The sequence below is a fragment of the Mercurialis annua genome, linkage group LG2 (genome assembly GCF_937616625.2).
Source record: "Mercurialis annua linkage group LG2, ddMerAnnu1.2, whole genome shotgun sequence".
Lineage (NCBI taxonomy): Eukaryota > Viridiplantae > Streptophyta > Magnoliopsida > Malpighiales > Euphorbiaceae > Mercurialis > Mercurialis annua.
This window is the reverse complement of record NC_065571.1, coordinates 4,810,495-4,837,882: the sequence shown is the minus strand read 5'-3', so window position 1 is coordinate 4,837,882 and position 27,388 is coordinate 4,810,495. Positions and strand designations below refer to the sequence as shown.

Below are 27,388 nucleotides of genomic sequence, written 5' to 3'. Positions count from 1 at the left end.
ATACATCAACATCTATAGTAACGGGTGGAACCACCTTAAGTCTGGGTAGATTTTAGCTCGGTCTGTCATCAATTCTTTTTAGAAATTTTTAAATATTTTTGACAATTTTGAAAAAAAATGTAGAATTACTAGTGAAATTATAGCTAGATAAATATTAAGCCCATGATTCCAGGAAAATTACCTAAATGGTTAGGTAAAATTTAATTTGGGCGAAATTTTTGATTCCGCTACTGTCTATGATATCCTTTTCTAGCCGGACTATAAAATTCCAAAATTTGGCCGATTAAGCCAGAGAAAACTACTTTACACTGATTTTTTTTAAAAAGAAAACAATCATGGAATGGATCTATATCTGTTCTCTTCTAACTATTAGTATTCCTCCGCCATAAATAAGAGTATTTCATAAATTTTGTGGTACCACATATTTATAAACTGAAAATAAATATACAGTATGAAATGCTCTTATGAATAATTGATTGTTCATTTGGAATTATATACCCTTTTTGTTATCCCGCGAGATGTACATCAGATTTATGTACTTGTTAACTTCATCTCTTGATTAATGCAGTCAAAATCAATTTTAATTTTTCTGTACTGTGATTACAAGCAAAAACGGAAATATAATTAAACATTTAAACTCATAATCTTACAATTTTAAATAATTTCAATATAAAAAAAAGATAAAATGAAATAATATATCCACAACTGTGACATAATTGATAATTATTTATTGAATAAAAAGTTGTGACAATTTGGTTTAATAATTTTATGTTTTGAGTCAATAAAAACTAAACACCAAATACAAAAAATGAAGGGTGTAATTGATAAAAATAAGGTATGATACAATATTTTAAGTTATTTTTATGACATATTTAGAGATTTTTTTGTGTTTAATTTTTAATTTTTTTGATAATAACATAAAAAAATTCATAAAAAAATTAATAACATCAAAAAAATGATAAAATTGGATTGACAATTTTCTAATTTTTTTTCCAATTGTTTACTAATTTATCATAAAACAAGTCAGGACTAAAATTTATTTTATTTTTATCAATTAGAATTCTCATTTTTTTAATTTATTGTTTGAATATAATTGCTAAAAATTACAAAATTGATGGACTAAATATATATACTTATATAATTGAGAGAACTAAAAGAGCTTCTCATGAGTTCCCACTTCTTTTAAACTACTTTTGTTTTTGACAAGAAAAATTCGATAATGTATTAGATCAAATCAGTAGCGATAACAGCTGTAAGAAATTCAGGAAATTGGCTAAACCAATCCTGATGACCTGACATGGAACGGGCATACTGCGCTAATACATGCACGGCCTGATTCGCAGATCGCCTTACATACACAAAATATTCTTTTAAACTACTTAGTTTAATATTTTTATATTACTAACTTTTTTTTATATTGTTTATTGAATTGTATTTATTTTAATGAGAGTTCTAATATATATTAATTTCTAATCTTTACAAATCATAGTGTTATAATATATTTTATTAGATATCAATCCTTAAAAAAAGTGAAATTTTGAAAAACTCATATTTTATATAAAATATTTATTTAATTTTAATATTTTAACAAAATAGTTATTTAATTTTTATCCAATGTAAAAGTTATTATTAAAAGAGTATTAATATTAAAAATAGTCAATATTTTTTAAATCACTTATTTAAATTATATTTATTTTTAATGAGTAATCTAATCTATATTAACTTCTAATCTCTACACATAATAGTGTTTTAAAATATATTAACTTATAATTTATACAAAATAATCATTTTATTGAATATTAATCTTTATAAATAAAATTAATCTAGAATTTTGACAAGCTCACATTTTAGATAAAATATTTATTTAATTTTTATTATTTTAATATTTAAATTTATTTGATTTTTACTAAATATAAAAGTTATTATTTTATTAATATTAGAGATGGTCAATATCTTTTAAATCACTTATTTAAACTATATTTATTTTAATAAGTATTCTAATCTATATTAATTTTTAATCTCTACATATAAAAGTGTTCTATTATATATTAACTTCCTATATCTATAAATCATTTATTTTATCGAATATTAATTTTTAAAAATAAAATTAATGTAAAAAATTTCCAAGTTCACATTTTATATAAATTGTTTATTTAATTTTCATTATCCTAACGTTATAGTTTATTTGATTTTATCTAATATACAAGGTATTATTAAAAGAGTAATAATAGTAGAGATAGTCAATACTTTTAAATAATTTATTATCAATATTAAAGTAGATTTTTATTTATTAGTTTTGATATGAATTTTTTCACATTTTTATATATACGTTTGAATAAATTTATTATTTAAATAAATATTAATTTGATTCTGCATAAATACACAAGGTTTACGACTAGTTGATGATATACTGTCAATTTTTGTTGTCGTTTTGGATATATTAATTCATTTAGTAAAAAACTAAACTAAATTTTACTAAGAACTACAAGAGATTAAGAATAGATCTTATTCCAGAGAAAGAAAAATTGAAACTCTCTCTCAATTTATATAAGCATAATTTTGATTGCAATTAATATATTTATACGGTACAATATTTACAAGATTCATGAATTTACATTCAATGAATAAGAATGCTAACAATTTGAATGAACTTCTAATCTATTTATGCCCTCCCTAATTTAATCTCTAATCTTTAATCTCCCTCCTCACTAAAAAATCATGCCTTCTTTATGGCTTTTATCAAAGCATTTCTCATCATTAGATTTTTAAGATTTTGCTTATTATGTGATTTTGTCAATGGATGATAATGGTTCTTCTTTTTGGACCAATTTGGCCCACTACTTACACCTTTTGTAAGTTTTTTCCTTGTTAATGGTCAAATTGCATTGTAAAAAGTACTCATTTCCTCCTCCAAATTATTGTAATTCCCCTATGCCGCCAGATTTAACAAAAACATTGTACCAAAAGTCCATTTCGTTATCAATAATATTTTGATCGTTCCCAAAGTAGCCCGATTCCATAGTTTCTCCTTGAAACTGATCAAATTGTAATTCATCAAAAAAATTTGACCCCATGCTTATTAATTCTGATTCTGACCAAAACTCGTCATCAATCAACGGAAATGATGAAGTCATGTTCTCATCAGATGACGATTCCATATTTTCGCTCGTGGTTAAACTTGCACTGTTTGTTTCCGAGGTGACAATCGAAGTTTCCGACAGTGTCGAAATGTCACTCGAAGAAGGCTGAGGGGACATTGGTGAAATTTCAATTAGTTTTGGAGTGGTAAAAATATTTGAATTATCTGATTTTGGTAATAATGAGACGTTATTGGACTCATTCCTTCGTTTTAGCCTTTTCTTCAAGTGGGTGTGCCAGACATTCTTTATCTCATTATCTGTCCTGCCTGGTAATTTCGCAGCAATTGCTGACCACCTGCAATTATATAGCTATTTTAGAATCATTTTGAAAGAATTTGATATTCTTGAATTAGAGTATAGCATGTTGGATTAAAACCATAATTTTTGGTTGTGATAAATTAATTAGGTCAATGCATGAAATACATAACAATTATATCCCAAATTGATTATGGACGTATATAACTATATTAGCTGCATGCAAGTCGTCACTACTATTTAATTAATTTCATAGTTTGCTCGAATCCAAAATACAGAATCTTTCAAGTCTAAAAATGAAAAATAACCCATAACTAATGTCCAAAACATTCTAATATTATGATTTGTTTAAGAAAAACTTAATCTATCTATTAACATCTATTATCCATTTACTATATATAAATATACCATAATCTTTAAAATTTGTCAATCTAGTCCAATACTTTTCCGAGTATTGCCAAATTTATCTTTGGCTCGTTTAGAGCATGACCAGTCTAACATATATCAAATGACACGGAATAAAATTTGGGAAAAAAGAGAAACCATATCGTTCTTGTGTTATATTTAATGAATTTTTCGTCGAGCAAGATATTTTTATTGTACGCGTTAGCACGCAAACATCAGATCATTGAAGCAAATAGTAACAAAATTCATACCTATTGCCAAGCATTTCATGCAATTTGATGATAGATTCCTCCTCTTCCTGAGTAAAATTTCCTCTTTTAATGTCTGGCTTCAAGTAGTTTATCCATCGAAGTCTGCAACTTTTTCCACATCTTAACAAACCTATAGAACACAAAAACATATTTAAATTCACTGATAATACATTTTTGGAAATATACAAAAAAAATAAATGTTTTAATCACTCTCTCTCTCTCTCTTCTAATTAGGGTTAGGGTTACGAAGAATTTATTTAGTTTAATTACCAGCTTGTTTAGGAAGTGCACGCCAATTAGTATGACCAAAAATTTGAATATGAGAAATCAAGATTTGATCTTCTTGAGGAGTCCATGGCCCTTTCTTTAAACCCATCTTCTCACAGCAAGGAGCTCTCCCCATTATCGTTTCTTGATCTTTAGAATAACACACTCAGTCTTAGTTTTTTTTTGTTTGTTTTTTAATGTCTTTGGCTAAATTAGTCTTTGAAATACCAAATAATGGTGGCTATTTATATGCAAATTTAGCAGAAAAAGTTAAAAGATATACAGTGTACTGTTTGTTACAAAGAAAAGTCTAACACCATATTCAAATTAAACTGTATATTTGTGTAATGATTAAAGGATATTGATATTTCCTGGAAGGAGACTGGTTCACACATAAACCAAGATTATATTAGGTTAGTCAATTTTTTTATTATTTAATTATAATTTTTATTAGACTAACTGCTTTAGTAGTGAACAATTAGGATAGCACAAAAACAAGAAATCAATTGAGTGCTTATGAGCCTAATAATTTTTAATTTTGTCCTGTTTATAATAGATTAATAGTAATTAATAATTATAATCCAATTTCATTGAATGTTTGGTTTGACATGTATTTTTTTATTGTTTTCAATTTTTCACTTTTTACTTACAAAAGATACATCGTTCATACATTTAAAATATTGAGTAATAATATATAAACCATTACTTATAGTAAATCAATCTAGCTTAAATTAACCTTTGTTTTGAGACATTTCGTAAATTTTATAAAACCAATAATTGTAGTACCGTATTTTTCTTTTGTTTGTAAATAGATCACAATGATTTTATGTGCAAATGGGTGTGGATATTTTTGACATATATACTTTAAACAAATAAAGGTATTAAAAAATGCAAGTACTTGAAACTAGGTCAAAAATGTCATTCTCCAAACTGGAGAGCACTTGTGGACAGTGATTGGTACACATAATTTGATTTTAGAAACAGGAATTGCAAGTGGATAAAGCGAAAACAAAAGGAAAGAAAAAAACTAAGAACAGAAGTTATATTATGTGCTTTATTTGAATCAGTATTGTAGATTACTAGTGTCCCAAATATATATATATATGTAAAAGACATTGATGTACATCTTGAATATTTCCATTTACTACTGATGGATCAGCTTCGTGACGGGTTATGAATCTTCTTTGATAGTCTTTGACTTGTAAAATATAAGGGTTAGACTGCTCATCGGATGGGTGGTCGTCCGATGGGCACTCCTATAATTGAGTCAGTATTGAGTTTAAGAAAATATTAAATTATTATAGTTTATATATGCTGTGTGTTTAGGCATATCTCACCATCTTTATATAGTAGTAGTGAATGAATATCTTGTATAGTTCAAATAGGAAAGATATTCCTATTTGACATATGAATTCAAATAGTCATGGAGTTTATTTAGGAATAGATCTCCTAAATAAGGTTATCTTTCTTGAATAGGAGTAGGACTCCGAATAGAAATGTATTTCTTTATTCTTTTAAAAGATCTAAGTCTTCCAGAATCTTCTTTTATTATTAATATCCAACTTTTTAGATCTTTGAATATCCATATCCGAATCTGATTACTGAATCTCATAGGATTCAGTCTTCTGTTTATTGTGGCGAATCCATATAGAATTTTTATGACCTTAATTGTCTTTAATATATCTTTTTTTGGCGAGTCTCGAGGTTCGCCTCGATGGGCGAATCACCGGACTCGGTTCATAATATTCTGATTTCCATTATTCTGGATCCATCACCTACCAAAACAAAGTCAGACCGAGACAATTTATTTTGATTTTTGTGTTTTAACTTGAATCATGATATCAAGCATAAATATTAAAATGTGACATTCTATAATGTTTTTATATAGCGGTGTAGCCATAAATTGAAATGAAATAAGATAAAATATACTAATATTAGTATATAAAACTTGTAAATTTAGAATTCTTTGAATTTAAGGGTATCGAGATATTATTTTTGTGCTAAATAATATCTAATTAAAAATAATTTTATTTATTTTTAAAAAAAAAATTAAGGGGTTATATTATTCATGAGGCTTTGCCACTGGCTTTTAACTTTTAATTTTTTATATTTTAATAGCTAAATTTTATTTTTATCAATAATGGAAGGTAAATGGCTTAAGTAGCCAATTTTTTTCACCAAACTATTTTTTGACCGAAATTTTTGGTCGGTTCGGTTTCTTTCGGTTTTAAATTTCAGTTTGGATTTATTTTAAAAATTAAATAAACATCTTAATATTTTTTTTGGTAAAATAACAAAAAAAACTCCAAAATTTAGATTAAAAGTCAAAAAAATCTTTAATTTTTTTTGGAAAAGTCCTATTCGGTTGGTTTTTTGGTTATTTCCGTTTTACAACCTCTTAAATCGAACTGTTAACCAAACTTCAAAATTTTCAAATTAGAAATGAACCATAATGTTTTCATCGTAAACCGACCAAACAACAAACTTCGGTTGAGTTTGGTTTGTTCGGTTTTTTGCTCGGTCCTAATGGCAATGGCAAGTGGCAGTGAGTGTACGGGCATAGGTTAGATCCAGGAAGTTCACATATGTTGACTTAATCCTATCTATTGTTTTAATTTGATCAAAATGGTCCAACAAACATTTATATGTTTTAGCATAAGCCGAAAACTTTAGTATTTGGGGTCTACTTCAGACTCCACATGTACCCTTATTTAATTAATTTCCTAAATCTCTTATATTTTGGTCATCATGGGGCCCATGCTAGTCAAATACCATAAGGCTTTTTATTTTAATATTAATATTATTTGGAAAATACATATCAACACCACATTTAAGTATAATGATAGAAAAGTTAATTATGAAGATCAAAATATCATTAGGGGAATATTGTAGGGGTAGGTAAATATACCGACCGACTGAACTGATGATGGTCGGTCAATTCAGTTGGGTGATAAGTTTAGTTTATAATCGGTTTGGTTTTATTAACAAACTGATTGCATAGCCAATTTTTTTATAATTATTCTTTATAATTTTGTCGGTTTTAACTAAATCAATCGATTTACCGACTTATTAAGTTTAATTTGGTTTAGATATTTTCTATTTATTTTTTCTCGGTTTGTTTTCAAATAAGATGCAATCTTTGGTCGGTTTAGTTTTAAGCATTTTATAGGCCGATTAAATCTGTTTTGAATAAATTGAACCGAACCGGTCGAATATGCGCCCCTAAATATCGTTCTCTTAGTTTAGATATTTATATTTATGTGCCACTCATTTAATATATAGGTATATATTAATTTTATGTATTTTTTGATATTAGTTTACTTTTCCAACATCCCTCATGACTGCCATTTGTATTATATGGCGCTCTTCAATTGGGTCTAAATTGAAACCCAAACCACATGTGTGATTTAGAAAGTTCAACTAAAATTTCTTTGTTGAAAAATAGGATAAGAGGCAAAAATATCTTATTCAATTTTGTGTACTATGAATAAATATTAGAGGCAAAATGAAATTTATATCATAATCAAGGATGTCCTAAATGGGATGTGTATGGCAAAAAAATTGTATTTCTACATGTGCTTTATTTTAGTAAACACTAGCTATACATATAGCTCACTATTAGTAAACACTAGCTGTAAAATTCATTAGATCTCCGTATCTTTATCTTTTTAATTATTAAATCATTAATTCATAGAAATAAAAAATTACAACCACATATAATGTTTATAATTTACCCATTGGCATCAAAAAATTATTTACACATTAGCATAATATCTCAATCGATTTATATTTTAACTTACTTTTTAATAATGTATAAATTTTTATTTTATTGTTGATTTATGATTGTGAATATTAACTAACGTCTCGTGGTTGTAATTTCTTCACTTCACGCCATACTGTTAAGATAATGACTCGTTCTAATTAATTTAAAAAAGATTTTTCCAATGGTATATTTAATGAGAAGAATAAAAGAAAGAAGAAGAAGATAAGAAGAAGAAGGAGAAGATTTTATTGAATCTTAATCATCAAGTTACAAAATGATCTATCAATCTGCTTTTATAGACAAGCAGAGATAACAGAAAATAAACTGCCTAACAGAAGAAGAATCTTCTGTTAAAATAACTGCTAACATAACTAATACTAACTAACTCTGTTAGCTGATAACAGCAAGCTAATCAACACAATAAGCGTGCTGTTTTAATTAGCTGGCACACGAGCTAGATGCTGCAGGCACTTGGATTGCTGACCTGGCTGATTGCTTACTTGGCAGTGGAGAAGCTGAGTGAAGCTTTGGATCAGTAACTGCATTACCCCCTCGTAAGCTGGCATGAAAGATGTCAAGCATGCCTAGCTTAGAAATATTAAGATCAAAGAGATGAGGAGATAGTGGCTTTGTAAAGCAGTCTGCCAGTTGAGAAGAAGAGGAAACTGGCAATAAATGAATAACACCATCACTGATCTTCTGTCTAATGAGATGACAGTCTATTTCTATATGCTTGGTTCTCTCATGATAGACAGGGTTATGTGCTAACTGGATTGCTGATTGACTATCACTGTAAACCAGAACTGGCTGAGAATGAAGCTGCCCCAAGTCTTTTAGCAGATAAAGTAACCATTGGATTTCACAAGTAGCAGAAGCAAGTGCTCTATACTCTGCCTCAGAGCTGGATCTAGAAACAGTACTTTGTTTCTTTGATCTCCAAGAAATCAAAGATGATCCAAGAAATATACAAAGACCAGATATAGACTTTCTGCTGTCAATACAAGCAGCCCAATCTGAATCTGTGAATCCTTTGAGTTGCACAGTGCTGGCTGCTGACAAGAATATACCTCTACCAGGAGCTCCTTTGAGATACTTCAATACTCTATAAACAGCAGCTAAGTGAAGCTGAGTTGGCTTGTCAAGATACTGGGAAAGCTGTTGCACAGCATAAGATATGTCTGGCCTAGTATTGCACAGATACAGTAGTTTTCCCACAAGTTTCCTATACAAAGTATTATCTGGCAAACACTCACTGTCTGCAGAAGAAATTTTTGAAGTTTTCAGCATAGGAGTAGGAGCAGGTTTTGCACCAAGGAGGCCTGTTTCTGTAAGCAAATCAAGTGTGTATTTTCTTTGACACAAATTGATTCCAGCTGATGTTCTAGCAACTTCAAAGCCAAGAAAATATTTCAGCTTACCAAGATCTTTGATGGTAAATTGATGATGTAGGAAATCTTTTATCTCTTGAACAGCAACCAGATCATTACTGGCAATGATAACATCATCCACATATACCAGTAAAGCTATGAAGCTTGTGTTTGTTTGCTTAACAAACAAAGAAGGATCAGAAGCAGCAGGACTGAATCCTTTTTGAAGTAAGGCATGAGTGAGCTTGGCATTCCATTGCCTGCTGGCTTGTTTAAGCATATAAATGGACTTTTTTTAACTTGCAAACCTGACCTGGATGAGCAGACTCAAATCCTTGTGGTAACTTCATGTACACATCTTCATGTAGCTCCCCATGAAGGAAAGCATTATTGATATCCAGTTGGAATAGATGCCAGTTATGAATGGCTGACAAAGCAAGTAGAGTCCTGATTGTTGTCATCTTGGCAACAGGAGAAAAAGTGTCCAAGAAATCTATGCCAGCCTGCTGTGTAAAACCCTTGGCAACTAACCTTGCCTTGCACCTTTCTACAGAGCCATCAGCCTTATATTTTCTTTTATACACCCATTTGCACCCAATGTCATGTTTATTGGCTGGTAATTCTGTAATGTCCCATGTGTGATTATGATTAAGAGCATTTATTTCAGCCTGCATTGCCTGCTTCCAACAGTCAGATTGAATTGCTTCATTGTAAGTTGCAGGTTCTTGAAGAACAGCCAAACTGTTTGTAAAACACTGATGGGATTTGGATAAATGGGAATAAGAAATGACATTGGCTAGGGTGTGTGGGGTGGAGCTAAATTTTGAAGCATTTGTAGGAGGTAATGAAACAGTATAATCCTTGAGATAAGTTGGCAAACTGATATTTCTTGTTGATTTTCTAAGGACAGGAAAATCATTAGTAGTGAATACAGAATCTGGGAATTGAAGAGTCTGTTGAGTAATATCAGTTGCTGGTGGAAAAGACCAAGGATTATTCATAGAAGGTGAGTTTGGTGGTGATGCTACATGAGTATCAGATGTATGAGAATGGAAATCATCAAACATAAAAGAATTCTGACCAGGAGTAGCTGAAAGAGTTGTATCAGTATGTTTTTCTTTTGAAAAAGGGAAAATTGTTTCATAAAAATGTACATCTCTTGAGAGAAAAACCTGTTTAGTCTGAAGATTTAGAAGTTTATAACCTTTGATTCCAGTTTGAAATCCTAAGAAAACACATTTGTAAGCTCTAGTTTCAAATTTTGTTTTGTGAGAATGAGTGTTAGTAGCAAAAGCTAGACAACCAAAGACCCTAATGTGTGAAAAAGAAGGTTGTTTGTTATAGAGTTTGAAAAAAGGAGTGTTATTGGAAATGACAGGAGAGGGAGTTCTATTGATAATGTAAACTGCATGAAGAATACATTCTGGCCACAAAGAAATAGGAAGAGATGATTGAAAAAATAAAGCTCTTGCTACATTGAGAATGTGTTGATGCTTCCTTTCAACAATACTGTTTTGTTGAGGAGTATAAACACATGATTGTTGATGCAAAATACCATGCTGATGAAAGAAATCAGTCATGTTGAACTCTAAACCATTATCAGAACGAATGATTTTGATGTCCTTTTGGAATTGAGTTTTAACAAAGGAATGGAAATTTTGAATATTGATTCTGGAATCAGCTTTAGATTTTAATAGAAAAACCCAGGTATATCTACTATAATCATCAACAATAGTAAGAAAATATTTAAAACCTTTAACTGAAGTACCTTGGCAAGGACCCCTAAGATCAATATGAATCATATCAAAGACTGCATTAGTACATGATTCACTTACTGGAAAGGATAGTCTTTTCTGTTTAGAAAAGTGACAAGAATCACATACATCAGAATTATGAGAGAAAGAAATAATGGGATCTATCTTATGTAGAATTTTCAGTCTAGAGCTAGAAAGGTGACCTAATCTCATATGCCACAGATTTGGAGAATGAAACATTTTAGTAGAAAAAACATTATTACAAGTGATTGATTTTTCTTGAAAAAGAAACTGATACAATCCATTCCTCTTTTCAGCTTGTCCAATCATCTTCCAGTTGGATAGATCCTGAATGTAGCAATGGGAGGAATTGAAAAGTAGGCAAAGATGAGGATTATTAGTGAGTTTGCTGGCTGAAATTAAATTGAAGCTGAAAACAGGCACATAGAGCACATCATAAAGTATCCAAGAATCTGTCAATTTAACAGATCCAATATGTGTGACTGGAACTTGCTGTCCATTTGGAAGATTAACTTTCACACCAGAAATAGACTTGTATGTGTCAAATAATTCAGTGGAACAGATTATATGGTCTGTTGCACCAGTATCAATAATCCAGTTTTTATGTAAATCAACTGCAGCATGTAAACAAATATGAACAACAGTACCTGCTGTGTGGTCTGGATTAAAGGTAGCAGATAAAGTGTTGACATGTGCTGATGGAGCTGTATTTGCTGATCCAGTTGGTTGAATCATAGCTAAGAGTTTAGCATATTGCTCTGTTGTGAAAGGGAATGGTGCTTGATTGTTGTGCTCATTTCTGTAAATTTCCTGTTGAGAAAAATCAGTAGAAGAAGATCTGTTGTTTCCTGCATATGACTGAGCTCCAGCATTGTCAATTTGAATAACAGAATTGCTGTGCTTGTTTCTGAATTGATATCTAGGTGGATAACCATGCTTTTTGTAGCATATATCCACTGTGTGATTTGTCATTCCACAATAAGAACACAGCTGCTTCTTATTGAAATATCCAAACTTCTTGTTGAAGTTAGGTCCAGTTCCTAAGATTCCTTTTCCTTTTGCAAAGAACACATTAGCCTCATTTGTAACTGAAGCATTGTCAGATTGATCATGAGAGTTAGAATTGCTAGAATAAGAATTCTCTCCTGTAAAATTCCCTCTAGCAGCAAAAGCATTAGACTCAGTCATAACTGACTGTCCTAGTCCCAATTGTCTCTCAAACTGACTGACCAAGGAAAAAACCTTGTTGATTGGAGGCAAAGGCTCCATCATTGTAACCTGTGATTTGATCTGAGAAAAATTCTCATTAAGTCCTTTCAGGAACTTAATAACATGATCATTTTCAACATACCTTCTGATCAAATCAGTAACTCCACAGGCACATTTAGTCAGACATACACAGCTTGGTATTGGTCTCAAATTATCCATTTCATCCCAAAGAGACTTAATAACCGTATAGTATTCAATCACAGACAAACTGTTCTGTTTAAGAGCATATATTTCCTCATATAAATCACCAATACGAGTAGCATCTCCTTGAGAAAATCTCTCTCTGAGATCAGTCCAAATATCTAGTGCATTATCTATGCAACCAATACTCTGTCCAATTGCATTAGAAACTGACCTACTGATCCATGAAACCACCATATTATTACATCTCTCCCATATTTCATACATAGGATCAGTTTTTACAGGGACTGAAATGGTTCCATCAACAAACTTGTATTTATTTTTAGAAATTAGAGCCATTCTCATTGCTCTATACCAGATATGGTAATTACTACCAGTCAAAACATTAGGAACTAAATTCAGTGAAGGATTCTCACCAGGATGAAGGAAATATGGACTGGACATAGACTCTTCTGGTCTCAGTTCTCTTGTGTACTGATTCGCCATTGTTATTGCTTCAAAACTTGTTTGATTTAACAAATTTCAGAGTAAATTTTGCGGAAGTATTCAGAGAATAAGCTTTGGTACCATAATGAGAAGAATAAAAGAAAGAAGAAGAAGATAAGAAGAAGAAGGAGAAGATTTTATTGAATCTTAATCATCAAGTTACAAAATGATCTATCAATCTGCTTTTATAGACAAGCAGAGATAACAGAAAATAAACTGCCTAACAGAAGAAGAATCTTCTGTTAAAATAACTGCTAACATAACTAATACTAACTAACTCTGTTAGCTGATAACAGCAAGCTAATCAACACAATAAGCGTGCTGTTTTAATTAGCTGGCACACGAGCTAGATGCTGCAGGCACTTGGATTGCTGACCTGGCTGATTGCTTACTTGGCAGTGGAGAAGCTGAGTGAAGCTTTGGATCAGTAACTGCATTAATATTAGACATGAATAAAGCAATTAGTACTAAATCTCCCTAATACTTGAGCATCTCATACAAGACAATCGGTTGGCTATCTTCTTGAAACACACGTTATTGCACCAAGAAATGTTTGTGTATATAACAAGTTTATTCATTTGAGAGTAGTCCATTATAAATTGGATTTAATTTAAAAAAAAAATCTTATCTATTGTAGTAAATAAATAACGAGAAAAAATTGTATCTTAATACGAAGTACAAACTGGTTAAGAAAAATTCTCTGAATACTGTCTATGAAATATTTACTTTTTAAATTGTTAAACTATTGGATGTTTTATAATTTTAGCTGTAATCAAACACGTTTGAATATTTTACACCAAAACAAAAGTGGTTTCTTGGTAAATAATTATAAACTGATTTAATTAGTTGAGCCACTTTGTAGATTATTTGGTGAAGAATAAAGACAAGTTGGAGAAAACAATGAAGTCTGTATTATTTTATTACATTAATTTTCGGCATGAAAGAGTCACCCATTCACATTTCACTTATGATGTCAGTATAATCTAAAGTGTAAGAGAGTTGTGTTTTATATTATAATCTGCTTCCTTGTGCAGCCACCATCGACTGCTATGTTTATATACACAAATTATCCAACTCATAATAGATGTATTACGTTAATATAATTTGCAAATGTGAGTCTATTTTGAATAACTAAAGTATCTCTAATTGTATTGAGATGTTGTGGAAATCTCGCCTCCGTAACTAACAACTAACATTAAGACTTTAAAAGTTGGTTACCTTTGACAAAATAAATGTTAATATAATTTAGTAAAATATTTTTTTTTGTAGTTATAAATTTTAGATTATAATTTAAATATTTTATATTTTTTAAATAAAAAAATAAAAATTTCAATATATAAAAGAATAAAAAATCAATTCAATTTTTAAACTTATAATCCGGAATCAAATAATTCTCTTTTAGCTATTTTGAATAATTAAAGGACAATACTTTATGTTTTTAAATTAATTAAGGGTACAATTATACAAAATGAAAAATATTTAGAAACCACTATGATCTAGTTTTAGCTTTATAATTGATTTTAAAATAGAGAGTATTATTTTTAATGAACTTAAAATAAAAAATATTGTCTTTAATTAATTAAAATAAGTTTTGAGAGTGAATTATTTGACTTCGACTCACAAGTTTAAAAATGAACAAAGGGTCAACGCACCCCCTGAACTTGTGACACGGGGTCATCTAACCCAATTTATACTTTTTTGAGCAACAAACCCCAAAACTCTTCATTTTTGGGTCAAATAACCCATAATTGTTTGTTAAAATGCGTAAAATACAAATCGGAGGTGAGAGATACAAAAATATAATTAGATACTTCCCTAATTGTTGCGATATAATTATTCTAAATTTATTTTTTTGAAATAAAAATATAAATTATTGGGTTATTTGACCCAAAAATGAAGAGTTTTGGGGTTAGTTGCTCAAAAAAGTATAAACTGGGTTAGATGACCCCATGTCACAAATTTAGGGGGCGCGTTGACCCTTTGTTCGTTTAAAAATCATAGACCTTTTACTCATACAACAAATATGCATTAGTACATATTAACGTGACATATATGTTGGATGATATACTTATTTGTTAATGTAATTAACTAGTTAGCTGCATTAATTTTTACTATTTATAGGCTGCCGCACTACTCAAAATTTAATATATGCGTGATTGTTACTTAGCTATATTATAACCTTATCTTATGAAAAGTTGGGCTGCTGTAATTAACAAAAATTAATATTATTGTGCATGAAAAAGCATAAACAGAAGAGTTAAACATGCAAATAATAAGAAAGCTTAATTTGCACTTTCATGGTAGGTCTCTAGCAAAGGGACATTTTAAAGTCTTTGATTAATCATTTTTATTAGAAATAATTAACCAGTAAAATGATTCACTTGTAAATATTTTATTGAGGAAGAAATATTTAAAAGACAGGTTGAAATCTTTAATAGATTTTAGATTTAGTGTGGGCAAATTAAGGCACCTATATTTTTTTATATAATTTAAGGCACCTATATTGATTGGTTAATATGCAATAATTTTATTGATGCTGCCATGGTTATTGATGGCTATTGGATGCTAAATTTCATAATAATGGATGCTAATGTCAATGTGGTAGTAGTTAATCTGTAACCAAGAGTTGCTCCAATGCATTTTTTTTTGGGTGTGCGTATCGCTATTTGCTTTCTGATGCTACAAATTTTAATGTAATTTCTGTTATAAGATTTGCTAACACGATGACCTATTGTTTGGCTAAGAATAATATACATGTGATGAAGTGGTGGTAGAGAGAGATATCAAGTAAAAAAAACATCGTGAGTTTTAATTATCGACTTAGATTATTTTTATGTGTTTGTGTCTGTATTTTAGTTGTTGTTTTTATAAAAAAGTATTAGTTTTCTTGGTATATTTTAATGATGTTTTGATGTTTGAATGTGTAAGTTTTTTGTCAAATCAAATTGTTTAATGTTTATTAGCATTACTATTTTAAATTTTTAATGAATTAAGATTGTTATTGTTTATTGAAATATGCTTCGATCAAAGTAATGTGAGATGAAAATTCTAAGGACGTAAATGATGATGCTTCATAATTTTCAATACTTGAATTTTTTAAATTTATCAAGCCATCAAAATTTACGTTTTGAATTTTGTTAATTTTTTTAAATGTTAAGATTTTAATTTGAATTTTTAACATTTTGTATCCATTAATGTAATGAAGTACTTCAATGTTATTTTAATACATCTAACTTTTGATTTGAAAAAAAAAGGCAAAAAATGCTATCAATTTTGACGTCCACTTATTATATTTGAATTTTCTTTTATTTTTGGCACATAATTTATACATTAATAAATAAATAATTTATTTCACAAAAGATTAATAATTTTTTTAAATGTTTTAAGGAATATAATAAAGTTTAAAATAATTTACTAATTGACAAAAAGTAAAATTTCTTGAGAACTATGTCAAAGAATCTATTTTGAGCATAAAAATATATCTTAGTTATTATTAAACATATATATATATATATATATATATATATATATATATGAGGAAATTACACTTTATGCGTTTTTCTCGAATTTTGTTTTTATAAAAATATACTCTGACTTTTACTGTTGTAAAAATATCTTTTTAAAAAACTTTTTTCTTGCAAAAATACACTTTTTTCAATCTATTACTAATTTACCGATGGTTTTGCAATAATCTATTTATAATCTACCAAAATAGCGTATTTTTACAACAGAAAAGATTAGAGCGTATTTTTACAAACATTTAGCTGAAAATAGATATTTTTTTGTAAAAAGAAAATCATATATATATATATATAATATGTATTGATAATATATGGTCAAAATACTAATACATGATATATATTATTCAGATGACCCATTAAACCACTCAGCTTATATTTAATCCATAACACTTCTCCTATTTTTATTTTGAATATTTTTTATATATATAACTAAAAAAGAAGAATGTTTATAGAAGAAAATAAATTCACGATCTAATAGATTGCTGTGTGACACTTATATTGTTTAAACCATAGATTATTGATTTTTTTGATTTATATTAAATAGCATGTAGAGAAGGTAAACGTTATCAGTAATGATAATTGACAAAAATAAATAAATTAGCTTCATCAGTTTGCGCATGTAGGAGTATAATATGCGCACAAAAATAAAATTCAAAAACTCTCAGCTGTTCCCACAAGTTCCAACTCATCATGCATTGAATATTTACATATCATACTAAGTTACCAAATTCCTTTTTTATTTGACTTTAGTCAAATTCAACTTTGTGTGCTGATTTTTTTTCTTTCAAGATAAAATACTACTACGAGTTATTTTTTGATCTATAATATTTATCGCTTTATTTTTTTTTCTAATCTATATGAAATAGTCAAAAACGATAAACATTATATATTGGAAGAAATAATAATTTAAAATAACTACACTATGTGTTGTGTTGAAATTAAATATAGATTTCAAGAGGATAATAATCAAATGGCACAACGTGTAAAATATACTAATGTTCCTCTCATTGAATATGAATTAGGTAGAAATAAATCTAGCTTAATTTTACTCCAAAACTCATTTAATTTGTAAATAAATTAATTTTATAATTCATTTATATATATGAATATGATAAGTCTTACAAAATTATAAATTCAGGGTTAAATTAAATGAATTTTTAAGTAAACGTTTAAACACAATTATAGCTGAACATAAGTCGGTTTGGTTCTGAATCGACCGAAACGATGCCAAAGATTTATAAATGGTCGACATAACCACTAATTATTTTATCAAACATTGAAAAAATTTGACCGAATTTCTTAGTCCATTCGGTTTTTTTTATTCGGTTTGGACTTATAACTTTTGATACAAACTCAAACAAAAAGTCTAAAAGAAGTAGGCAAAGTAAAATAAAAGATCCAAAATTTAAATACAATATCAAACAAAAACCTTATCAATTTGGAGAAGTCAGTTTCTTTGATTTTTTTAGTTATTTCAATTTCATAAATCTTCAAGCCGAACCGTTAACCAAATTTCAAAATTTTCCAAACTAGTCATTAAATCAAACCATTTTTACTTAATAACTGAACCAAATAATGAATTTTAATTTTATTTGGTTTGCTCAGCCCTAAACACAATTATATTTATTTATAAATAATTTATATAAAAGTTTATGGAAAATACATCATAAATAATAAAAATATCATTAATACTTAATGATATTTTTTAATTCATGTACTATGTAGTATTAATCATGATAATCATGTTAATTTGCATTTATGAATTAGATATTTATTTGCATATAAATTAAAAAAAATATCATTAATACTATATACTTGTTTAATAATATTTCAAAAATAATCTTTCAATCTGTCTATTTAATATTTAATTGACTAGAATTAAATATTTTTATTTAAAACTACCAATATAAGTCCTTAATGGTTAATACTCCTAAAAGTAAATAATGATATTTTTGTCAAAAGTCTAAGTAAAAGTATAATTAAATTTTTTTTTTTATATATATAGGATAATTTAAAATTGAAATATTTTTTATAATTATGAAATGTAGGGGTGGGCATGGACCGGTTAACCGGTCCATGAGGGTAATTTATAAACCGGTCCATTGTAATACGGTTTTTAAAATTAAAAATCTAAACCTAAAATTTTAAACGGTTAACCGGTAAATTGGTTAACCATAAAAACCGGTTCGGTTTTTCGGTTTTGCGGTTTTTAACCATATAACCATTAGAAAAATTAAAGACAAAAAAATATATATTTTTAATTCTATTTGATTTTTTAGCAAACAAAAAAAAACTATAGAAATTCAAATTATATTAAAAAAATATAAATCTAAACTATCTTATAAATAGTTAAATCAATGCAAATATTTAAAATTATTATTATTTACAAATAATTTATGAGTAATATTAAAGTTAGGTTTGTATTTTTTGAATTGTTTGTAGTGTTGTTCACGTCCACTTTCTACTATATAGACTTAAATATTCCTATTTTTGTTAAGTAAATATTTTAATAAGGAAAACAAATTTCTTTTACAATATTTTCATATATAAAATCTCCTAAAATATATAAATATTCATAAATAAAATATATGTCAATATATTTTTATATTTAGATTTTATTGTGTATATTATAAAATCAATATTATTTTATAGATCATAAAATATATCTTATTAATTATTAAAAATATATGAATATATATATATATAAACCGGTTAACCGGTTAACCACGGTTTTTAGAAATCTAAAACCTAAACCTAAACCATTAACCATGAAAACTAAAAATCAAAACCTAAACCTAAACCGTTGGACCGGTTAAACATATTTCCGGTTCGGTTTTCCGGTTTCGGTTCGGTTAATCGGTTTGACCGGGTTTTTTTGCCCGCCCCCTATGAAATGTAAAGATTAGTAATTATAATAAGCATGTGAATAAGATTTTAATATATCTTAAAATTTTGACTGAACTGGTGCCTTCCATTCCATGCCAAAATATCTTCAAACAAAATAGATCACAATCAACTACTGTTTTTCATCTAATTAAATTTCATTAATTATAGTATAATCTTATTACCATCCTTGACCAAATAATTTATAGTTAAGATTATAATAATTTATAAGTATGAAATATATATTACAAGTGTTAACATTTTTATAGTCATGCTGGTCATTGATTAATCTTTTTTTATCACTGCAATACTTTTTTTTTTAATGGTTTGTCAGTGCAATACTTGCTAGTCATTGATTAATCTTTACTTGTCACTGCCATACCTTATAGTGATTAATTTTTACTTTTTAGTCAAGATTTACTTTAGTAATGGCCTTTGAATTCAGCATTAATTGGTTTTATTACTGTTTTATTCCTTGGATTTTATAGGAGGCAGTTCCAGTAATTGATCTCAACATCCAATTTCAGTTAATTATTTTGAGTAAAATTATATTCATCCATTCCCATAAAATATTTATTTATTATAATTGAAATTAGAAATCATGTAAAAGTTGGCCTACATGCCTTTTACTTTTCTTATTCCAACTGATGACCTTTTTTTAAGAATATATCACGCGTAAAATACAAATGATTACAATTATTCTCTGTTTTTTTTAAAGAAATACTCTTACTATTTTAAAATTATTTACTTTTTCATTATTTCACAGTTAAATTTTTTTATTGATATTATAACTTTTATTATTTTTTCTATCATATACATTTGTTTAATATAGTTATTAATTTTTATTTTCTTATATATTTCAATAGATATTAAAAAATATTAGTTCGTTGGTAGATTTTAAATAAAGAAAATAAAAAATTAATTTTAAAATTTATCATTTCTTTAAAATGGGAAAATTTTAAAATAAAAAAATTGACAACTCTATTAAGAGGGAGAGAGTATTTAAAAAATATTTTTAAAATGTATTTTTTCTATTTTTTAAGTAAAATTTTAGATTTTTTTAATTATATTTTCAAATAAAATACTATACTTTAAAAACTAATTATGAGACAACATAAATAAGGATAAATAAAATAATTAATTTATATATAGCTTTTAATATATGTGAAAAACAAATACTTTCCAAAAATGAAGCGGAAAAGCAAGTAATACCCGGTAGCATACAAATGATAGCTGATTCAATCTAATAGTAATTGATAAAAAGAAATTAGATTATTACTATTAATTTATAAATTTATCAATATGAGTATAAATTTTATTTAAATTTTATTAATAATATTACTAGATAAATAAAAATATATTATCAATAATGAATCATTTAAAGAAAAATGCAAATGTTATGAAATTGAATTTAAAAAATAAAATAAGTAAAATAAGATAAATTTAAAATAATAACAAAACAATAACAAAAGAAAAAAATGTGTATATAAATATGTAATAGGACAATTTGATAAGTGTACTTTTATTTAAAAAAATTAGGTTTAAATGAAAAAAAAAGGTGCAGCCTTAAAAAATCAAAATGAAGGAGTTGACTATAATTGTATTATACTTATTAAAGTTAGATCGATTTTTTTTGTGTGTGTTTAAGGTTGGCTCATAGAAAAAGAACTGAAAAGTGGTTAAGCTTTGAATATTTTTAGCGATTTTCATGCACATGTAATTATATATATATATATATATATATATATATATATATATATATATATATATATATATATATATATATATATGTATGTATATATAGTAATCATTCATCGGCTCATTTCTTCTTTTTACCAAACATTGAATTCAGATTTGGGTATTTTTTACCTTGCTTGGTCGAAAAGGTCTCGAGCTAGCAAGCTCTAATTATAAAATTAGCACTAGTATTTATGAATCACACAAACTTTTAAATTGGAATTAGACAAGCAACTGATAGTCTAAGATCATAATGTAGAGTCGTTTTTATATATTTTAATATAGTTTTAGTCGGCAATTAACCAAACCAAACCAAGCCTAGTTTTGGTGATAGATGTGTTCTTAACTTAACCAAACAAGCCTAGTTTAGCACTCAACAAGTTTTAACTGCAAAGTCACCAGTATATATTTCGTCCGAATTTATTTCTCATTTCCTGTTTATGGCTGAAGTTTGACGGATTCGAATTAGACTTTTATGAATGTGTGTATAAATTTAACTAATTACAAATAGAAGTTTAAGGCTGCAAATAAAAATAAACTCGAAATGGATTCAAGTTTGGGCCGGATTTGAAGCAAAAATAAGCATTCAGTTCGGGTCTAAATGGGCTGGGCTTGGACGGGCCGAGTTTCAGCCCAATAATCAACTAGTTGTCAGCTGTCATTGTATTCCCCTTCGTGAAGCTTAATTCGGCCGTTGCTGGAACCAACCCAAGAAAATACACAGGCCAATTTTTAGCTGCATGTAGAATCAATTAAAAAGCAGAATCAATAATTGCAGGCTCCACAGTCATAACTTCTTGTTGAGTTCATTTTTCTATTTGATTTCTGCCAACCAACGTTCATAATGTCTAAAAGGTTGCAAAGTACTGTTAAACTTTCACAAAATCTACTAGATTTACTTCAAATCACGATTGCATTCTCTCGTTTCTCCAAAGAATTTTCACAACAATAAAGTATACTCGACGAAATTAGGAGTCAAATAACAATAATGATTTCTTTTAGTAGTATAAAATAACTTGTATGTCAAGCCACACTACATAACTTGTTATGATACAGTCGCCTAAGTCCACCCCCTATTCAATAATTAAAATAAAATGATACAGTGATTACATGTCTGTAAGAGCCAAGAGGTAATTAATTATCTCACATCAGGATCATCTTCGTCGTCAAATTCTGCTTCGCTGGATGCTTTGATTTTTTTCACATCTCTTTGTCCTGTTGATGCTCTTCCCTTCTTTGGCTTCCCCCTTCAGAAAGGGTTTTCGTGATGCGTTAATATATATACGAATAATTTTCAAAGCTCAGTGTGTATAGATTGAAAGGACATGGTACTCACTGTCCATTGGCAGTTGCATTTCCAGCCTTGAACCGTGTAGAACCAAAATCGGGCCTTCCATCTGCGGAGACTATATGAAGCATTAAGATCCTATCTCTGATGTCTGGAATAAATGAAAAAGAATATACGAGGCTTACCATCCCGTATAAGTCCAAGTTCTCCGGCCTAAAGATTAACAAAACACGATAAGAAAATTTCACAAATGAGCAACTATCTCAATTAAATATCCATGCGACGGTCAGCATCATTAGAAATTTTCGGATGCTGGAGAATAACAAACAGCATAACTAAACATGGCCTAGAAAACAAAACAAAAAACACTAAATAATGAAGAACAAAGAAAATATATGGCCACAAAACAGTTGGCTGCGAAAACAGAGAACAATTTGTTATTCGTCTAACATAGTCATACCAACCAACCGCCACAGGGGCACAAGCTGTCTACTAGCTTTGAGTTCCGAGATTCTATGTTCTATCAGCATATATTCAAAAAAATAGATTGACTGAATTTCCACAGCAAACAAAAATATTGTTGCATCGTCGGTTCTATAGATAGAGTATGTTCGCCAATGTTCTAAATTTCAGTTCTGAGATTTTTGAGTTCATTCTATGTTCTAAATTTCAGCTCGTTATCTCAGCCAGAGCCATGACCAAAAACTATGGATTGTTTTGGAAAACTCCACTAAGAATAGCATCAAGTGCACCACTAACAGACAAAAAATTCACTGATTATAAAATATATGGTAGCATAATCTACATCGTCCAAAACTGAATTTAAAATACTGTTCTCAGTAGAATAAAAATCAAAACAAATAACAGACAATTGATGAGCCATGTGATGCCTCAAAAGAAAGGTCTTTCAGTTAGTAAAAAATTGCCAACTGCTCAATCGCCAAAGAACAAAAGAAAGAAATCTAGAAAGTAAATAGGACTAAGCCGTTGCTGTACGAGTAAGAATTGCAATACATACCACTGGCGAGGTAATTGATGACAATGAGAAAAGTCTATCATCTGGCTGAAATTTCCTGGACCTTTTTAAACTGCAAATTGAATTGCAAGACAACTTTTTTGTCACAAAATAGCTACGGGAAGCAGTGACACTAGAAACTTGTCATTTGCATAAACAGGGAGCCTGTAAAATACATTATAATGTTGTTGATTCATGCATGCTGATTTTTCATCTTATCAAACAGCTAAAATTCATAGATAAGCATATGAGCAACACTCTGGTTTAAAATTTTCCGCTAGTCATGTAATAAAATCCCAACTCAGGTGATGCACACACAATTTCAATCAAGCTACAACTGCAATCAAATTTTGTTAAATTAAATGATCATTTTCATCTATCTTAATTGAGAAGTTCTTAAGTAGCACACACACTTCATTCAATCAACATGTTCCGTCATGAAAACGTGTCAGAAACTTGAGGTTTCGGACACGAAACTTCATTTTTAACATAGTAAACGTTCAAATGACCCCGTTTCCGTGTCCCGTTTCCGTGTCCCGTTTCCAGTGCCCCGTTTCCCGTGCCCGTGCTACCTAGTTGAGCATCCATAGTTACCTAAATCATCAAAATATTACTGAAAATAGTAAAGAAACACTTACTTGGTGGTGCTTTTTGAGGAAGATAAAAAACCCTCAAAACCTTTAAGCGCATGTCCAATATGACTCGATTCTTGTAAATAACTCGTCTCTAATTCATACACCTAAAATTTAATTATAAAAACAATTATAACAATAATCATAACTTCACAAATCTTTAAAACATAAACTAAAATTAAACTAAAAGAGAAAAAAAAATTAAAACTTGTTTCTCAATGTTACGAAGCTCTTCTCGAAGCTTCTCCCTCTTTCCCATCAGAGAAGCAAGTATAGCCGTCGGATTGGAACCGCTTCTTTGACCTAATAAATACATGATGTTTCAGAATTTCTAAAACAGAAAAAGAAGAACAATCAGAGAATTCGAATTGCTAATTACGGAAACCGAATTCTTTCGGTAATTCATTTTTTATGAATGAAATTATGAGCGATGTGATTACCTTCGGATTCCATGTTGGCGCGGAATTTGAAATCTCGGAATTCGAAAGATTCGGGAAATGAAGATTCGGTTATGAAATGGCGCGCTATATAGTTATAAATAACCTACCCACTTAAGGCTTCGTTTGAATTGAGCGTGAAGACATTAAGGATAAAGAGATAAGATGGCATTGCTATTTGCAAATACGTTTTCCATTTATTTTAAAATGCAAGTTTATAAAACTAATGTTTTTAGAAAAATTACTTAATAAATCTCAAATTTTTTATGTAATAAATCTCAAATTTTTTATGTAATAAATCAATTAAATTCATGATAAATTTTATAAAATAAAGGATAATCTTTTGAAGAGATTGTAAATTCTTTTGTCTCTATATGAGAATTTTTTTTCCAAAAATAAAATTCATTGATGATAATTGAAAGTCATATAACAAGATTTAAACATATAATCTATTAAATATTAGCCACAAAAACTAAAAAACAACTAATGATACAAGCAAAAATAATAGAAAATAAGAAAAATCATAGAGATAGAATCTCGCCATAAAAATAATCAATAATGATGAACAAAGTTTCCGTTGGGACGAGAGGTCTACGATTTGGACACCCTTTTTTTTTTAACCGACGATCCGCTCGATCCGTTCAATCTTAACTTTTCAATCTTCTTCTTCAATAAATTCCACAAAGATAGATCAAAACACATTGAAACTTTCTGAATCTTCAAAAACTTGAATATGAAGCTCGAACGATTGTTAAAAATGTTTGAATAATCCAAAAAAAATCAATATGCCAACCAAAAATATTTTCACAAAAATTTATTCAAATACACGATAACTTCATTCCGGAGAGATTATTTAAAAACAAGAAAAAACCTAAACAATAAAATTTATTCATATACACACGATGAACTCCGTTCCGGGAAGCTTATTGAACAAAAAAAACCTTAAATATAAAAATCAATTTGGGCAATGAGGAGGTGATTTTTTGACCAAGATCGGAAATCACCATCGCCCACCCTCTAAAAGAACAAGAAGAACAAACTTTCTAGAGAGAAGGAGGAGTAAAGTTTAGAGAAAGAGTGATATGCTTATCTCTATTAGAGTTGAATAAATAAAAAGTAAATTATTTTAAAACTCTCTATATGTCATAATTTACATTTTTGTTCCTTCTATTTATGTCAACAATTTAGTCACTTCGTGTATTTTTTGTGTTAGTTAACAGAATTATTGAATCAAATTAAAAAAATAAATTAAAAGTCTATTTTTTCCTTAAATTTATTTTTTAAATTTATTTAAATAAAAATCATATTATTATGCAATTTTCAAAAACACTCTCCAAATCCAAAAAAAAATCATCTTTATCTAAAAATAATATTTTTTTACTTTTTATGCTTTTATTTTGATACATTGTAGATACATCTTTGATATCTTAAAAGAACATTGCTCATATATTTCTGATACACAGCAGACAAAATGAAAAAACTTTATATTTTAATTTGTACCTAAAACATTACATCATGAATACATCTCTGATACAGAACGGGCAAAGCGATAATTTTTTAAGTGATGAGAAAATTTTCAAGGAAATTTTTCTTTTTTAAATGGTACTGCTAAAACTTTCGGCGTTTTTAAACTTTGTTTTTGTAATTTTCTCAAATACTTAAACTTTACATAATCTAGAAAAAAAGTTTTAATTTTTCAATTTCATTACTTTTAGAAAAATTATTTAAAATAAATTAATATGTATTATTATTAATTATAATTTTATGAAACTTAGTAATTATTTAAGTTGTTCAAATTATTTTTGTGAAACTAATTATATTTACTAAATGTAATATATCTTTCATATATTATTTTATGTTTTGTTTTAATTACACTTATAGAATATAAGGAAAAGGGTAAAAATTGAAACAAATTAATTGCATGAACTATTTAAAGAATAAATATTAAGTAAATATAATTTTAAATGTAAAATAATTAAAAGATTAAGAAAATATTATTATTCGATAATTATTCTGAAATACGAAAAATTAGGTTGTTAATAATTATTAAAAAATGAGTTAATGTAGTGATCATATTATTATTATATTTTCAAAATTAAATCTTTCAACTATTTAAAGTGAATAATTTTTTTTTTGTTTTTTTTTTCGAGCTAGTAGCTAGAAAACTAAGGTAGTTACTCTTCAATAAGAGGTGAAGAAAATTTCATAAACCTAACTTTGGCGGATTGAACTAGGTTATGCGCTTCCGTAATATTCTTCCTTCCCACATAAACAACCTGACAGGCTTCGAACGACGATTGTAAACCCCACAGATCATTACAAATCCCCATGCTCATTGCCGTTGGACAACATCTAGTATTAAAAGCAGTAGAGACTTGCATGACATCGCCTTGAAACCTGATTTTCTTCCAACCTTTAGCTAAGCACCAAAGCATTAGATCTTTGAGAGCTAGAAATTCCATAATACCAGAGTTCCAAATGTAGCGATATATGGCCATAAAGGTGCCCAGGCGCTGTCCCCCACTATTCCTTGCTACACAAGCAATCGTCCCAAACTTCAGCGAAGCCTGAGTTCCCCCATCAAACTAAATTGTAATCACCTCCCTGTCTTTAGAGTTTCGCCCTGGATCTACTCTTTCTTGGTTTTGGTCTTGTAGAGGTGAATTAGGCTTTTGTTGATTGTCAGCCCTGTTTGCATCCACAAACTCTGTATAATAGTGTATCGCGTTCTGAATTGTTTGCTCTATTGACCAACC

At 28.5% G+C, this 27,388-nt stretch overlaps 2 protein-coding genes across 4 annotated transcripts; both read right to left on the bottom strand.

Annotated features, from left to right (window-relative positions):
* Positions 1-2,521: 2,521 nt before the first annotated feature.
* Positions 2,522-4,542, bottom strand: LOC126666697 (transcription factor MYB30-like). The gene is made up of 3 exons (XM_050359543.2): positions 4,322-4,542; positions 4,052-4,181; positions 2,522-3,435 (listed from the first exon to the last, which is right to left on the bottom strand). Exons 1-3 carry the CDS (start codon positions 4,452-4,454, stop codon positions 2,916-2,918), a joined length of 783 nt encoding a protein of 260 aa, XP_050215500.1. The 5' UTR covers positions 4,455-4,542; the 3' UTR covers positions 2,522-2,915.
* Positions 4,543-22,240: 17,698 nt separating this feature from the next.
* On the bottom strand, positions 22,241-24,828 carry LOC126670779 (chromatin modification-related protein eaf6). Of its 3 annotated transcripts, none has more exons than XM_050364602.2 (7): positions 24,636-24,828; positions 24,404-24,526; positions 24,202-24,302; positions 23,567-23,636; positions 22,734-22,761; positions 22,597-22,666; positions 22,241-22,507 (listed from the first exon to the last, which is right to left on the bottom strand). In XM_050364602.2, the coding sequence occupies exons 2-7, from the start codon at positions 24,509-24,511 to the stop codon at positions 22,399-22,401; spliced, it is 486 nt and encodes a 161-aa protein (XP_050220559.1). In that variant the 5' UTR covers positions 24,512-24,526; positions 24,636-24,828; the 3' UTR covers positions 22,241-22,398. The 3 variants fall into 3 exon arrangements, with proteins under 3 accessions (XP_050220559.1, XP_050220558.1, XP_050220560.1); XM_050364601.2 differs by having other exon boundaries at positions 24,404-24,498; XM_050364603.2 differs by having other exon boundaries at positions 22,597-22,657; positions 24,404-24,498; positions 24,636-24,826.
* Between the last annotated feature and the right edge of the window lie 2,560 nt (positions 24,829-27,388).